General features: G+C 40.6%; 1 protein-coding gene across 1 annotated transcript; it reads left to right on the forward strand.

Annotated features, from left to right (window-relative positions):
• Window positions 1-1,600: 1,600 nt before the first annotated feature.
• LOC4326650 (SCY1-like protein 2 A) lies at window positions 1,601-9,671 on the forward strand. The gene is made up of 14 exons (XM_015765610.3): window positions 1,601-2,216; window positions 2,788-2,892; window positions 3,365-3,475; window positions 3,943-4,125; window positions 4,334-4,460; window positions 4,604-4,665; window positions 4,906-4,992; window positions 5,971-6,057; window positions 6,478-6,591; window positions 6,775-6,903; window positions 7,102-7,164; window positions 7,601-7,762; window positions 7,879-7,997; window positions 8,069-9,671. The coding sequence occupies exons 1-14, from the start codon at window positions 1,725-1,727 to the stop codon at window positions 9,060-9,062; spliced, it is 2,835 nt and encodes a 944-aa protein (XP_015621096.1). The 5' UTR covers window positions 1,601-1,724; the 3' UTR covers window positions 9,063-9,671.
• The last annotated feature ends 6,489 nt before the right edge of the window (window positions 9,672-16,160 follow it).

Raw genomic sequence — 16,160 nt, forward strand, 5'->3', positions numbered from 1 at the left:
CCCCGGTGACGCGGGAATGGGGGAACGGCGTTGGAGTCAACTTGGTGTCGGTGGAAGTGGTGAAGGAGCGGTCGGTGGTGGCGGCAGCGACTCCATCTCCGGGGAAAGATCGCATGGCTCGCCGGGCAGTGTCACCACTGCTGTCCATCCGTGGTAGGCGCAGTACTGCACCCCCTGCACACAGATACGGCGAGGCACGACGGCAATCGGAGACGGAGGCGAAGGAGGAGCAACCGGAGTAGTGGCCACCACGATGCGTCGGCGAGGGTGGTGGCGACGGGCACCAGCCCTAGCCCGACGTTCATGGTGTTGGTGGCGACCGTGGTGGTGGCGGCGACTCCTCTCCCATCGACGGAGAAGATGGCGAAGGCGACGGACGCGCTGATTGCGAGAGAGGCCGAGAACGGCATCCATAATCCAATGAAAGGTAGGCATCGTACCTTCTTTGTTGATTCTTCTGTTCGCTTTTCTGTTAGATCAAAAGCGATGTTTCTTCCTTCTTTCACTTCGCGATCTCCTTCGCGAGAGCGAAAGTGCTAATAACATGTTAAAAGTGAATAAGATTGATTGAGCGAGAGGGATTGAGCGAGAGAGAGAGAGAATTGCACAAGAATGTAGGGAATGAATGAGCGGAATCCTTTATTGATCAATGCGGTACAATATATAGATGGGGAAGGGGTGGCAACCGGAGACACGATGGTTGGGAACCATCGCGTCTGTTGCCAAGGAGCGCCTAAGGAAGGCGCGGTTGCCTTCGGTTGTGATCCATCCTTTTATATGGATGATATCACCCTGTTGTTTCATAACAGATCCAAATGAAAAAAACACCTTCGAGCAATAAAGAAGACGCCCTACTTTGACTGATAGTTTAGGTGTTTAACCTTCACCCATTCCTTAAACTTGGGTGTTTAATGAGTTAATTACACCCTCTAACAAGGCTTTTAAAAACACCACCACTCCGCGAATCAAGTTCTAAACGTCTAAGCTGAGCTAGTGTTTTACGCCTTCAGAAAAGGTTTACGTAGGACCTGTTTGACACAGCTTCAGCTCCAACCCTCCTGGAGTTGGAGCTCAGCCAAATAGTTTCAACTCCACCAAAACTGGGAGTGGAGCTGGGTTGAGCTATCTCACGAAATAAACTAGAGTTGTGGAGCTGGATTTAGGCAGCTCCACAACTCCACATTAGACCTAACTCCTATACCAAACAGGTCCGTACTACCATTATCCGCCTTCTCGCTGTACTGGCAACCGTATACCTGAAGGTAACACAGGTTATACAGCACAAAAACCGTGTTGTTAATTTCGCAATTACCCCCTTAAAAAAATCCGTTGACTGAATCGGAACGTGATTAGCGAAAGCGTTAACGCACCCCACCAACTTCCTCCCGTTCCCCACCGAATCGACGAATCCTACCCGTCCATCCCATCCGCCAGACAGAACGGACGGCCCAGATCGAACCAAAATTTCCCCAATCCAACCCTTTCGCCACGAAGCATCCTCCTCGCTGTCTCGGAGTCACGCGAGAATGAGAGAAAAAAAATCATGAAAATTAGGTGGAAAAATTAAGAAACAAAAACCCGTAAAAATCACCAAACACACGCAGCCACCGACCGACCGATCGAAGGACCCCTCCTCCGCCGACGTAAGCAGCGGGGGGCTCCCAGATCTCGCCGGCGGCGGCTGCGGCGGCGGCGGAGGCGGAGGCGGAGGGGGAAGGGGGGAGATGGCGCTGAACATGAAGACGCTGACGCAGGCGCTGGCGAAGGCGTCGGCGGTGATCGAGAAGACGGTGACGACGACGGTGCAGGAGGTGACGGGGCCGCGGCCGCTGCAGGACTTCGAGCTGCTCGAGCAGGCCGGGTCGGGGGGCCCCGGCCTCGCATGGCGGATCTACACGGCGCGGCCGCGGGAGGGGGCGCCGTCCGCGCCCTACCCGGTGGTCTCCGTCTGGGTGCTCGACAAGCGGGCGCTCGCCGAGGCGCGGGCGCGGGCGGGGCTCACCAAGGCCGCCGAGGACGCCTTCCTCGACCTCGCCCGCGCCGACGCCGCGCGGCTCGTGCGCCTCCGGCACCCCGGGGTGCTCCACGTCGTCCAGGCGCTGGACGAGACCAAGGCCGCCATGGCCATGGCCACCGAGCCGGTGTTCGCGTCCGTCGCCAACGCGCTCGGCTGCCTCGACAACGTCGGCAAGGTGCCCAAGGAGCTCAAGGGCATGGTACGGAGCGATGCTGCCTCGCTTATTTTTTGTTAGGTTTCCGTGTGCCTAGATGTCCACTTTGGCGATTGCTAGTAATTAGCCGCTCTAGAGTCCACAAGATCTGTGATTTGGTTTATTTTGGGCATGGGATGTTTGCTAGCTCAAAAGTTCCTTCTAATTAACATGTTGAAGTGATTAGTGTTACTGACAGTGGTAAACTGGCAACTGTACCATTTGTGAGTTGGGATATATTTAGTAACATTATCTAGATTTGTGCGTTAGAACATAATTTGAGCTGAAAATTGACATAAGGCTTTGTCTTTTGTATGCAACACTTTGCAGTGCCATATCCAGAAAATTCATTAAATGGGATCATTGGTACTTATAAACATTTGCAGCGAGCTTTCTTTGCAGTTAACTTTCTAATGCAATCAATCTGTCTGAAATCTGCCAAGTTTCCTGGGAAGGCATATAAATTGTTACGTGGTACTTAGAATACATTCATTTACAAAAAGTGCCGTGGGTTCTATAAAGCATGACGATGTGTTTCAGCTGTACTGAGATTTGCTTGTTTATTGTTATGTTTCAGGAAATGGGGCTACTGGAGGTTAAACACGGGTTGCTACAAGTCTCAGAGACACTAGACTTTCTTCATAACAATGCCCATCTTGCCCATCGAGCTATATCACCCGAGGTTGAATGCAGCACATTCTTCAACTCATAGTTTCTGCACGAATGTTTCATGTTATGGATGTGCTTTGTCATAAATCTGTTAGAATCCTTTTTCATTTTACCTGTTTTATTTACTTTAGTTAGTTTCTCAAGTTTTCTAGTACAACAATATAATGTTCTTTGCCTTGGAGTTGTCTCTGATGAATGCTTAGCCAAGTCCATTCATATCATGCTGTGATCTAGGCTAGCCGCTCAATTTTATCATGCTGTTTTTTGCGCACTTAACTATGCATGAAATGAGTTCAAAAGAATCTGCTGCACGAACTGGTGTTGCGGGAACACATAATCTAACACTGCCTGCCAATGATCATGCATATACTAGTTAATTTTTGAATCTGTGATTTCCCCTGCTCTTGCATAATGCATTTAGCCTATTTGGTCTTCATCTGCAAGTCTTATGTTCTGTCGTTGTAATAATTTGATTTCTTTTGCAGACGGTCTTTATAACTTTGAATGGATCTTGGAAACTTGGTGGGTTTGGTTTTGCTCTTTCTGTTGACCAAGCCACAGGCAGTTTGACATCAACACAGCAATTCCACTATTCGGTTAGTAAGTAATTTATGCTTAGTTGTGCATTATGTGATAGCTTTTAAGCTGTGTATTTGTTTTACCATTTTGGATACACTAACTAATTGGAGCAATAGCATAAATATTTCTACTATAATTGATAAAGATTCTCTTAGCTGACCTGATTGCACTCCATGATAAAGCACATAATTCTTCTTGCTCTTTTTTGTTTAACTCATCAAGCATGTACAGCTACTGTTATCTGAGTTATTTCCACATTCAATGGAAGTGCTTTTCTTTATAATGGCACAAATCATTTCCTACTTAAGTACTTAGCAGTGAACAAGTAAACATTATTTACAACTTGGCTTCCCCTGTAATTATTTTTGCTAACACTGTTTGTCAATGTAATTAGCTGTTTGTGGAACCTGCTTTCTAATACCCATCATTGTGTCATTTTCACAATTTGAATCATAATCTATTTGTCTGTTTGGTCCCTCTAAAGGACTATGATGTTGAGGATACAGCTTTACCTCTTCAACCATCTCTGAATTATACTGCACCAGAATTGGTCCGAAGTGGAGATTCTAAAGTTGGCTCGGCTTGTGACATATTTAGTTTTGGATGTCTAGCTTATCACCTGGTTGCTCGTAGACCACTTCTGGATTGCCATAACAATGTGAAAATGGTATGTCTTGAATCTGGATTTTGACATTTTACCTATTCTTAATGCTTTTTTTTTTGAATTTTAATTACCTGATCTCTGAACTGCTGTTGGTACATGTATGTAGTTTCCCTTTGGTATGCAAACAAACCATCTGTTAAGGAATTAAGGTTGCATCTGCTGCAATGTTAGCATTTTTAAAGATGTGTTGATGTTTCATTTTGTTTTGCAGTATATGAATTCCTTGACGTATTTAACAAGTGAAGCCTTTTCTAATATTCCTGCTGATTTAGTGGTGGATTTGCAAAGGATGCTATCAGTTGATGTAGCATCACGCCCTAGTGCTATGGCGTTCACAGGTAAATTATCACTTATCATTTCTTTATCTTGGGCATAAGATCTTCCAGAATGGAGTTTTTGGATGTTCTATTTGATTGGAGATCACCAGGTTACCTATACTTACATGAAATTCTTTTGAAATGTTGCACCTTCTGTCTGATAGGCTCTTCCTTCTTCCGGAATGATACGCGGTTGCGTGCTCTTCGTTTCCTTGACCATTTGCTTGTATGTGTCTATTACTCCAGTTTCTTTTCACAGATAAGTTAGTTGCTTGTTTCATATATATGCATATCATAGCTTGCTTATTTTCTATCTGAGAATCTCGTTTGCCTGGCTTAAGTTTCAATTGTACGTGGGAAGACAGAACTAGGAGCTTTATCTGCTTGACTGTTGTTTGTCTAAACAGACAACATACTAATTTGTTACCTAGAAATGGTTATAATCTTGATCCAATATCGTCTTCAGGAGAGAGACAATATGCAGAAGACGGAGTTTCTGAAGGCATTATCGGATATGTGGAAGGACTTCGATTCCCGAGTTCTTCGGTATAAAGTATGAGCAATCCATTATCTCCACTTTTCATATCAAGTGTGGTCTTATGAAATTATGGCCACATTTTCTTGGTTTGTGTGCTGCTTCATAGAAGATGTTAGAACCTGCTAATTATCTAATTATTCCATGTTACTTATTCCCAGTTGTCTGATAAGTATTTTTGCATCGACAGCTATACTATACTCATAAAATTAACAGGAAGTCCATCTTAAATTTTCAATTCAATATCATTGCCCAATTCTTTGTGCTATTGAGCTTATCAAGATCACATAGCAAAATTTCAGTGTGTTCTAGTTATTTTGCCAAAAAAAAAAATGTTGAGACACTGAGAACTATTGGTTGTAATATTGAAAATAAAAAGATAACATATACACACCTCAATGTTCTAACTTCCATTCCTTTATTACATAGGTGAATCACGCCTCCTGTTTGCTTTTAGAGAGGAATCACTTTTGTTGATCCTTCTATTAGCATTATCACTTTCCTTTTTTGTCCTTATCTACAGTTTTGATTCAATGAATCAATGAGAAAAATCCAAGAAATGCCATTGACAAACACCCAAATCCAAGAAATTCCATCAATGAGTGCGAGTTCCATAAAATGCCATCGTACAAACGATTTTATCTCAGAAATACCATCGCTGTTAGGGTTCCCCCAATCCCGCGCCGTTAAGTGCACTGTTCATCCTTAGCACTTAACGGAGGGCTGCTAATGGAACCCTAACGGCAATGGCATTTTTGGGACAAAGTTGCTTGTATGATGGCATTTCATGGAACTTGTACTTGATGACATTTCTTGAAATTGAGTGCTTGTCAATGGCATTTCTTGGATTTTCTATTAATGTATTGAATTTGCGCAACTTACTTATGTTTGCATATGTGTGCATGCGAATTCTTTCTATCGGAAGGAAAAAAAATGCTGATTCACAATGTTACTTAATATATTGACTATCTGTAAGCTGACTCTGTTTGCAACCAGGTTCTTCCACCTCTCTGTGCTGAGTTACGCAACATGGTCATGCAGCCAATGATTTTGCCCATGGTTCTAACAATAGCGGAATCTCAGGTCATGTTCCTTGTGTTTTACGAATACCTTTTTCTTAAATATTTTATGAATTATATTCTTTGTTCAATGATAGTAAGAACTTATCTCACTGATTGTTAACTAATGGGATGATACCATGGTTCTGTAATACCACTTTGCATAATGTGAAGTATCATATTTTATTTGACTGTTTTTCATCTGAACTTGCTTTTGACTGGAGTAAGTCCAATTTAATGTGGTTGTATCATTCTTGCTGCAACACAGAGTCATCCACAGTACTAACACTCGAACATTGTTATTTGTTTGTTATGCTTCAATTTCGTGAGTTCATAGAGTTTGTAAAGTGAAATACATTTAAAGCTATGTTATATGGTAATGTTTCTTTATGATGCAAATGCTATAATTTTTTTTTCTGAAAATTTGTTCTCTGCTCTCTGGCAGGACAAAGGTGATTTTGAGCTTTCAACACTGCCGGCCCTTGTTCCGGTATTTACTTCAGCGTCAGGTGAAACACTTCTTTTGCTCGTGAAGCATGCGGATCTTATTATTCACAAGGTAACTAAGTTACTTTTATAAATACTGCACTGATTCATTGTTTTTGTTTTTGCTCTTTTTATCTCTATAGTAAATGCAATTATAATCTAAATTCACAATGGTACCAACACAATAGTTGTAATTACTGGAATTTTCCATGGCCAGATGACCTAATCAATTTCTTTACCATGCTTCTCTTTTCAGGCCACACAAGAGCATTTGATATCACATGTCCTTCCTATGCTGGTACGGGCTTATGATGACACTGATCCCCGACTACAGGAAGAAGTACTGCGACGGACAGTGCCATTGTCTCGTCAGCTTGACGTGAAGGTTAGCATTGAAATATATTCTTAAAATGAGGATAAACTATATACTGTAGCTTCATTTTCTCCATCACAATTGAGAAAGCCACTATCTTTGCCTCTCGTTGAGTAAGGGCTCACTTGACAAATTAACTTCACAATGACAAAAGAATCAACAATTCCACATGAACCATTTTTGTACTCACTCAGTGATTTCTTCTTGCAGCTACTGAAACAGTCTGTTCTGCCACGCGTACATGGATTAGCCTTAAAGACTACAGTTGCTGCGGTATGCATAATACATGTTTTAGTTTTATAATTTGGGTACTTTATGTGTCAGATTGTACCATATTAATACACATTAAAACACACAAATAGCATGTATGATGAAACAACTTTTTTTTTAAAAAAGAATAATTAAAAGGGAAAACTCCTGTCTCGTTTGCACATAAAATAAATAAACAGAAATATAAGAGCCATGAGATGTTGAGTGTATGGTTTTTCTATGTAGCTACTCCATCCTATAGCTTGTTATTGATCAAGAGTGTTAAGATCTTAGATGTTAGTGTCACTATAGTGCTATTATATAATTCTTCTGTATTTTATCACCCCCTATTATAATCCCGCCTAATTACCAGGAAGGCAGCCTTCTGTACCTTATATTATTTTGTGTTTTATGTTTCTTTGTTCTGATCTTGATTTTGAATTGTGACTTGAAAATATAGGTGCGTGTAAATGCCTTGCGCTGTTTAGGGGATCTTGTTCCATCTTTGGATAAAGAAGGCATACTGGAGATCTTGCAAACTCTTCGGCGTTGTACAGCTGTTGACCACACCGCACCAACACTTATGTGCACCCTTGGAGTGGCTAATGCAATTTTTAAACAGGTTTGTTCTTGATATAGTTTGTTTCAGTATTGCTAAATCATGAACAATTATTTTTTATGCCAATTGATTTTTCCTTGTAAAAGATATCTTATTTTACTCATTTGCCAATGATCCAGTGTGGTGTTGAGTTTGCTGCGGAGTACGTGATTCCTCTCGTCTTCCCACTGCTCACAGCACATCAACTGAATGTACAGCAATTTGCTAAGTACATACTATTTGTCAAGGATATCACAAGGTACCTTTTGTCCCACCACACTTGCGATGCGTTAATCAATATGCCAACTAAATTAGTGCCTACTTCTACAGCAAGATTGAGGAGAAGCGTGGTGTGACTGTTACAGATAATGGGAATACAGAGGTAAAAGTATCACCCTCATTGGCTAATGGGATTCATTCTGAGCCATTGTCACGAGGTGTGGGACAAACTGAACAGATACAAACTGCAAAGGGTGCTGCATGGGATGAGGACTGGGGCCCTACTAAGAAAGCAAGCACTCCATCACAGTCATCTGATTCCAATGCACGGATGAAGCAACCATCAGACCCTTTTGATTTCAGCACTCAAACAAAGCAACCCTCGGCACTTCCTTTTGATTTCAGTACTCAACAACCTAAGCCATCATCTGCAATCCCGCAAGTGACACCAGCTACAATTTCGCCTGCACCATCACTTCCATCACTGCAATCTCTTGCACCAAGCTCTGGACCCCAAACTTCTGGTTCATGTGTTCCTGTTGACATTGAGTGGCCTCCTAGAAAAAACACATCGTCTGACTTTAATGCACCATTATCTGTTAGTGAGCAAAGTAAATCTGGAGGGCTATCTAGTGATGGTCTTGCTGATATTGATCCTTTTGCCGACTGGCCCCCAAAAGCAAGCAGTGGTGCCAGCATTTTAGCTGTTGGACACCTGTCAAGCACAAGCCAAAGTATTTCTGGACTAAGTACAGGAAATATTGGGTTCAGTGGCAACAGTGGTTCTCTGGGACAAATGAAAACCAACCAAATGAGCTGGTCAGCGAAACCGAACACTACTAATTTAATGGCCGTGAACTCAACAGGCAATTACTTGAATCAGGGCAACTCAGCTCTTGGATTTGGAAATCCAATTGGAGGACGGAGTACAGGGTCATTGTCAAGCAGCACAACACAGGGTCCACCCAGGCTTGCTCCTCCTCCATCTGCTTCTGTTGGAAGAGGGCGTGGTAGAAATCAAGGGCAATCGGCACTTTCACGAGCATCACGTACTCCTCATTCCAATGTTTCATCAGAGCAGCCACCTATTCTAGATTTACTGTAGCAATTGAGGGCCCTCTATCTTCGTTTTGCAAATGTTGAAGTTCCTATATGGTGAGCATCATGCCTTTTTTCTTCCCAACCTGCTTGCGGCAGTAGTGTATTTACATGTCAGTTTTGCAAACTGGATGGTCTGAGACTGAGGCCCCCAAATGAAGCTGCTTCAGAGCCTTCCAGAGGTTACAGAATGTTCCCTTTCTCAGGAGTCAGGATGTCTTCTTCCACACTTGGTCCTAGTTGGACAGGCGAAACAGGAGAAATTCTATTTGTGTATAATATATTTGTTCAGACGGCTGTAGATTGTAGAGTTCATGAATACAGTCAACATGTTTGTTGGGATGTTTTGAATGCCCAGAATGTGCCACCACTCCACCAGGTTTAATGGGCCTCGTGCAAATGGACCCAAGGCGATTTACTCAGATACTCCCCTCCCCTACATGTAATTCATTTATTCTGTGAAGGCCCCATGTTGTGTAGTCCAGAAGTATAGGCCCATCAACACAACAGTAACCGTTGTCGATAGAAACCCGTGTCTTCTGTGAATTGTGATTAAAGTTGTTGAGGGTGAACGTGCATTTCTTTTTTTTGGGTCAGGTCACCACCTTGACCATTAGTTTTCCATAGCTTATTCTTCTTGGTGTCAAGTGCCCATGTTAGTGCTAAAACACTCTTCTCGTGTAGACAGACTAGCTTTGTTTTGGAAGCTAGAGATTTTAAGTAGTTAATAAATATACAACTAGATGAGAATTTAGAATTCTGGGTACTAGTTTATTTTCTAAGGGCTTATTCGGTTTGGTGGAATTTTAACTCATAGGAACATGATAAATGGAGGAATAGAAATGCATGTACACTTTAATCCATAGGAATTTTCCAAGAGATTTGAATGGATGGAAAATTTTGTTCTCTCTTTTACAACTTGTTGGAAGGGGATATTTTCTCCTTTTTTTTCAAGGGACAAAGGGGAGGATTTTCTTTGGTTTTCTACACATAGAGATTAATCCTTATGAATTCAAATCCTTTGGTTTTCCTCCAAATCGAACAAGCCATAGTTCCTGTAATAACTATTGAGTTGGAGAATCAAGAGTTATGATCTGAATTGTTTGGGAGAGCCTGAGATTTTGAGTTGTTGCATCTACCAGAAGTAGAAGATCCCCAAACAGGAGCTATACCCGACTGTAGCCAACCATTATGTTTTTACTTGGTCCATGGACTTGATATCACGGAGCATCCGTCCATCGATGAACCATGTGAAACATTTCAGCCACATCAGAATGCACACACACTAGCGACTTAGCGAGCAGCTGGGAGCTGGCTGGCTGGCCTTCAAACTCCACTGTGACGGTCGCTCCATCCAACCATATGCATGCTCGGGGTCAACATCCATCCGGCCGGCGTGCTCCCATCTCCATCATGCCCTATGTGTCCTCCCATCCCATGATGGCCTCACCCTCAGAGCAGGTACAATAGCAGGCTATAAGCCAGCTGCAGACATATTTTAAAGAGATAAGTGAGAAGAGATAAAAGCAGCGGGCTACAAATTTGTAGCCAGCTATAGCACGGACTTTAAAGCGCAGTGTGTATGACAGATGAGACCATATATTAATAGTGTAGTATGTAACTATAGTATGAATGAGTTATTAGATTAGCTATAGATGAATTGGAGCTAGTAGTTGACTATACTATTATTAAACTTGCTTTCACTACCCTCTTGCTCGATCGGTAGCCTGGGGGTGGCTAAAAGATGGGCGCATCGTTTGCTACACACGAGCCCGTGCGACCCCTCCAAACTGCAAGGCGAAGGCGACTACGCATTGATTGTGATATGGTGGCTCTTGTAGCCGGGGAGGGCAAGGCGCGGCGGGATAGGCCGCGAGCAACCGGCATGGGTAGCCTCCTGATCGGGGGAATACTGCGAGATAGGGTGCAAAGCGGATGGATGGATGGATCATGGCGTGCCGTGCATGTGATCACATTCATGGTGGGGGGTAACGGATGAAAAAAGTAAAGGCAACGCACACGCATGCATATGCATGGATTTTCTCTATAAAAAAAAAGTCTAGTGCAAATGTGATTTTATGTAAGACAATGAATCTGGACAATCTTTTATCATATCCTCACGTAGATTTATTTTTGTGAGATAAAGGGAGTACCTATGGATAGGACTATAGGTGTAGTGTTTCCTTGTGCAGTACAACGAATCTCGGTTAATGGTTTTCTGCTGATCTCTAAACGATGTGGTAGTACTTTGTAATTAACCACCTCATCATTAGATAAATATATATAAGTTTGTTTAGGTAGGGATGAAAGATTCCTTTTTGTCATGTCATTGGTCAAATTCTAAACTTTGAATTGTTTGGATTCGTCTCCTAATAAGCACTTGCTGGGCCAAAAACACATTGATTTACTTGGAATTAGTTTCCCAAGAATACTAATATTGCGTAGTTTGAGAACGGATGAATATCTTGTTTGGTTTGCTATCATTTTGAACCCTATAAAATTATTTGAAACGAAAAAATTTGGTAAGTGACAACCTGAATATACATATATAAATATTGCTGCTCTAAAAAAAAGTAGTTCCGGAAGTTTTCACTCAAATATTATAGAAATATGGCAAGACTTCAAATCAAGCGCATTGATCACAACACTGCCAAAATTTGGTACTCCACATAAATGTATGAACATCTAGAGCTTAAAATTTCTTTAAGAACTAGCAAACATGTCCGTGTGTTGTAACGGGTGAAAAAACTAATGATAACATACGTTTTACATGTATAACCATGTCGATGACAAACAAAAAATTAGAACATCTTAAATGTAATGGCCCAACCTCGATGATGGCAACCTTACCGATGTCTGCTTTATCTAAAATAATTGGATTATTCATATTTGCTTTACTTAAAGTAATTGGATTGTTCATATGACAACATGCATATAATCTAAAATATTCTTTTAAACTCATTCTTGCAACCAATCAAATTCTAGACTGCCTCGCATGGTCAAGTCTACATAAAATAGAGTCATAAACTGTGCACTATTCTCTAAATAACAATTAAATTATGTTTATTTTCTAATATTATTTTTATATAATATGTTATCAAGAATAGTAGCTATTCTTCATAAAAATAGTCTGATAATTGCCTACAGAGATGTGCAGGGTCTCCAATACAGGAGAATAGATGACGAAACAAAAAGCAGTGTAGGAGATGGAAAAAATCGATGATCCTATATGACCAAGCATCCATCAATTTAGCTTTTTTTCTGACAGTTTTTTCCTCGTATGTTTTTTTTCTTTTTTTTCAGACGATGGAAATATTTTCTCATATGTTTTTTTGACTACGGAAACCTTTTTCTCTAGCGCGTTTTCTTTTGCGCTTTTTTCTAACATTTCATTTTTTAAACCATTTTTATTTTCTCGTACATTTTTCTTTTTTAATATATGATGGAAACTTCTTTTAAATAGTTAGATTAGATTAAATTAGAGATAGATAAGAGATATATATGGACTACTAAAACTGCGAATAGAAATTAGACTTTTTTTTGCCGCGCTTTTTTCCGCCCTTTTTATTTTTTCCTCGTGCGTTTTTTTACGAACGTTTTTTTTGCCACTCTCTTATAGAGTCTGACCTTTCTATATGTTTTTTGGTTTTTTTTATTTTTTGCGGATTTTTTTTGTTTTTCGCTTTGTAGGAATCGGACTTTTTTTTCCCGTTGTGGGAATCGGATCTACATTTGTTTTCTCTTTTTTTTTTGCCAGGAAACGGATTTTTTTTCCGTTTAGGTGGGAATCAGATATATTTTTTCCATCTACGTTTCTTTTTTTTCGCCAGGTATCGGACTTTTTTTCCTGTTTTAGGTGGGAATCGGATCTTTTTTTTTCGCTAGGGAATCGGATTTTTTTAGTTGTTTTTTCGCTGTTTTTTTTATGTTGACGGACGACGGAAACATGTTAAATTTTTTAAGTAGTAGAGATATAAGAGTATCACCGCCTACTTTCTCATTTGAGGCCTATTTGTTTTAGAGGAATTTCAAAGAATTTAGATTCCTAAGGAATAATTCGTATGAATGTCATTTGGTTCATACGAATGTAGATATAGGAAAACCAAAAAAAAATTTTCTTCCCTACAAGTTACAAAGAGAAAACAAAAGGAAATTTTCCATCTACACAAACTTTATGGAAAAATTCCTATGAATTGAAGTGTGCATGTATTTCTATTCCTATGTGCTGAAGTTCCTCTAAAATGGATAGGCCCTTCAACCAGCTATTTCTTATTTAATTTTTCCTCATCTGCTTCCTAATCTCAACCATTGACCACAATCCCTCATCTGAACCATAATCTTAAAAAGAGAACTTTGGTTTGGGCAGCAAACTACAAGGCCCATATTATTATGCCACCGTGTCTAGGTAGTACTGTCTATTTCCATTCGCAAGAAGATTTCTCTTCTTGAAAAAAAGAGGTGTGCATGCATATTTTATACTGGCTGTCTCGCCGTGATCTTTGGCCTGGCCATGATTGGGCAGCGGAACAGTGGAGGTGGCTCATCAATCCATCAGTACCAGCTCGCTCGTCACAAGAAAGTTACTCGCAGTGCACGCATGATTGAGCGATCACGCTGCAGTTGTCGGTCGAGAACAATGAATTTTAGAATCATCATCTTTCTTCTACTTCTTCTCGGTGAGAACCAATGCGCTACATGTATATGTATACGTATACACATACAAGTCTTTTAGATAATATTTTTTTTATTGATCCGACCTCTATATACATACATGTATATGTGTATAAGTTGGCACGTACCTACAGAGCTAGCCACCATGGTTGGTCCAATATGTACTAGTACTACTTGCCAATCATACATGGGATCGATCCCCGGGTACAGAGAAACACTGTGCAACGTTCGGACTTCAACGGCTTAGCCACTGTAGCGCATTGTTGTTGCGCCACCATTCGCCTACTCTACTTTTAGCTACTCCTTCACTGGCTGCCGGACCATGATGCGATCGATCGATCGATCCAACTGCACGACGAGACGTTGAAACTGTTATAAGTACCTGCTACAACAATATACTACTTTCGTCCCAAAATAAGTGCAGCCATGAGTTTCCGCGCCCAACTTTGATCGTTTGTTTTATTTAAAAAATTTTTATAATTAGCATTTTTGTTGTTATAAGATGATAAAACATGGATAGTACTTTACTCGTGACTTATGTCTTTAATTTTTTTCAAAAAAAATTAAAATAAGACGAATGGTCAAAGTTGAGCGCTGAAAACCATGGCTGCACTTATTTTGGGACGGAGGTAGTAAGAACCTAGAATCAGATGTGATATTTTTTATACTACAAATCCGAAAAAGTTGAAATGTCTCATCCAATTCTAGATTCGTACAGTATTTTGGAACAAATAGAACACTCCGTGAGTCCCATAAAAACTAAAAAGAAACATTATTCATAATATAACATAAAAACTAACAAGAAACATTGTTCATAATATAATATAACTAACTGTTCAGATTGATAGTACTGAGATATGTTGTATTTGGTATTAGGTTCGTCTTTCATGGGACGGATAAAGTAAAACTGATTTAGGGCATGTTTAGATCCCCTGGCAATATTTTTCACCCTGTCGCATCTAATGTTTGGACACATGCATGAAATATTAAATATAGGAAAAAAAACTAATTACACAGATTGTGTGTAAATGCGAGACGAATCTTTAACGTCTAATTGCTGCATGATCTGACAGTGTTGTGCTATAGTAAAACTTTACTAATGACGGATTAATTAGGCTTAATAAATTCGTCTTGCAATTTATAGGTGGAATCTGTAATTTGTTTTGTTATTAGTCTATATTTAATACTTCAAATGTTTGTCCGTATATCCGATGGGATACGTCAAAACTTTTGGAAAGATCTAAAGACAGCCTTAGCCTACTACTAGTCTTTAATCATTCCCGGATGCTGTACATATTTGTGTGGTCCGACCGATGTATCGATCGATCGATCGATCGAGAGGTACGCAGTATGCACACTGCTGCGCGCAGTACGTGAGTGAGTAAATCGCGTACGTACGCGAACGTACCTACCTGGGAAGGCGCGCCGGCCTATAGATTTTGGACACATAGTGGTGGCGTCGTATGACCGTAATAACAGCAGGCTGGCTCCCAACATCTGGACCACGAGCTATAGCTCCCTCACGCCGCGTCATGCATAATCTATCTAATGAGGAAGATTGGAAAGATACGCAAAATAATATAAGTCATTAGCATATAATTAATTGAGTATTAACTATTTTAAATTTTTAAAAAAATTAATATGATTTTTTAAAACAACTTTCCTATAGAAAATTTTTTGTAAAACACACACCGTTTTAGTAGTTTAGAAAGCGTGCGCAAGGAAAACGAGGTGTTTTCTCACCCTATCTCACGAACGAACGCAGCATAGTGATCCCTCTATATCGTTTTGAGATAGTGATCACTGCATACTATGCTACGGTATTGATTTGCTGAGGGGGACAGATTAAATTCATCCATGGCAAAATCTGATCCGAGGATTTATTACCATGTGTGTATATGCACGTAATGTTGGATGTGTACATGATGAAGTAGCGATCGAGCAGACGATCAACGACGGCAGAGATGGGAACAATGGAATATCGATGCGAGGAAGAAATGGATAGTGGCATTGTGACATTGTGTGTGGCTGCAGAGAGAGAGGGGGAATCCAATGAGGAGAGACAGGTCCCCCTCTCCTCTGTTCAAATCTATTGGATGCTCTGCTTGCATTTGCATCGCTTCTGCTCATCGATCTCTCCAGCCATCTCTCTCTCTCTTCCCACTCTCCTGGGATTAGTTCTCATCATGGGTGACGACAGACTAGTGAAAGTCTGAAAGATAGAGGATGAGAACGTAATATGTGTTAGGTTTAGAAATGAAATAAAATGGATTAGGTCCATCAGTTGGAATGATTCTATCTACTTACTTCTATTTGATATTTGAGACGAAATGATCCTTTCTTTTTTAAAATGAGAGGGATTGTATAGTCTTAATTTTTTCTTTAATAAATGAGAATTATGTGTAGCCCATATATCAGTGAGATAAAGGAGGTG

The sequence above is a fragment of the Oryza sativa genome, chromosome 1 (assembly GCF_034140825.1).
Source record: "Oryza sativa Japonica Group chromosome 1, ASM3414082v1".
Lineage (NCBI taxonomy): Eukaryota > Viridiplantae > Streptophyta > Magnoliopsida > Poales > Poaceae > Oryza > Oryza sativa.

Coding starts and splice junctions, on each gene's coding strand:
- LOC4326650 (XM_015765610.3), top strand. CDS start 1,725: ATGGCGCTGAACATGAAGACGCTGACGCAGGCGCTGGCGAAGGCGTCG. Junction 4,126..4,333: donor GCCATAACAATGTGAAAATG/GTATGTCTTGAA, acceptor TTTGTTTTGCAG/TATATGAATTCCTTGACGTA. Junction 4,666..4,905: donor GTTTCCTTGACCATTTGCTT/GTATGTGTCTAT, acceptor TATCGTCTTCAG/GAGAGAGACAATATGCAGAA.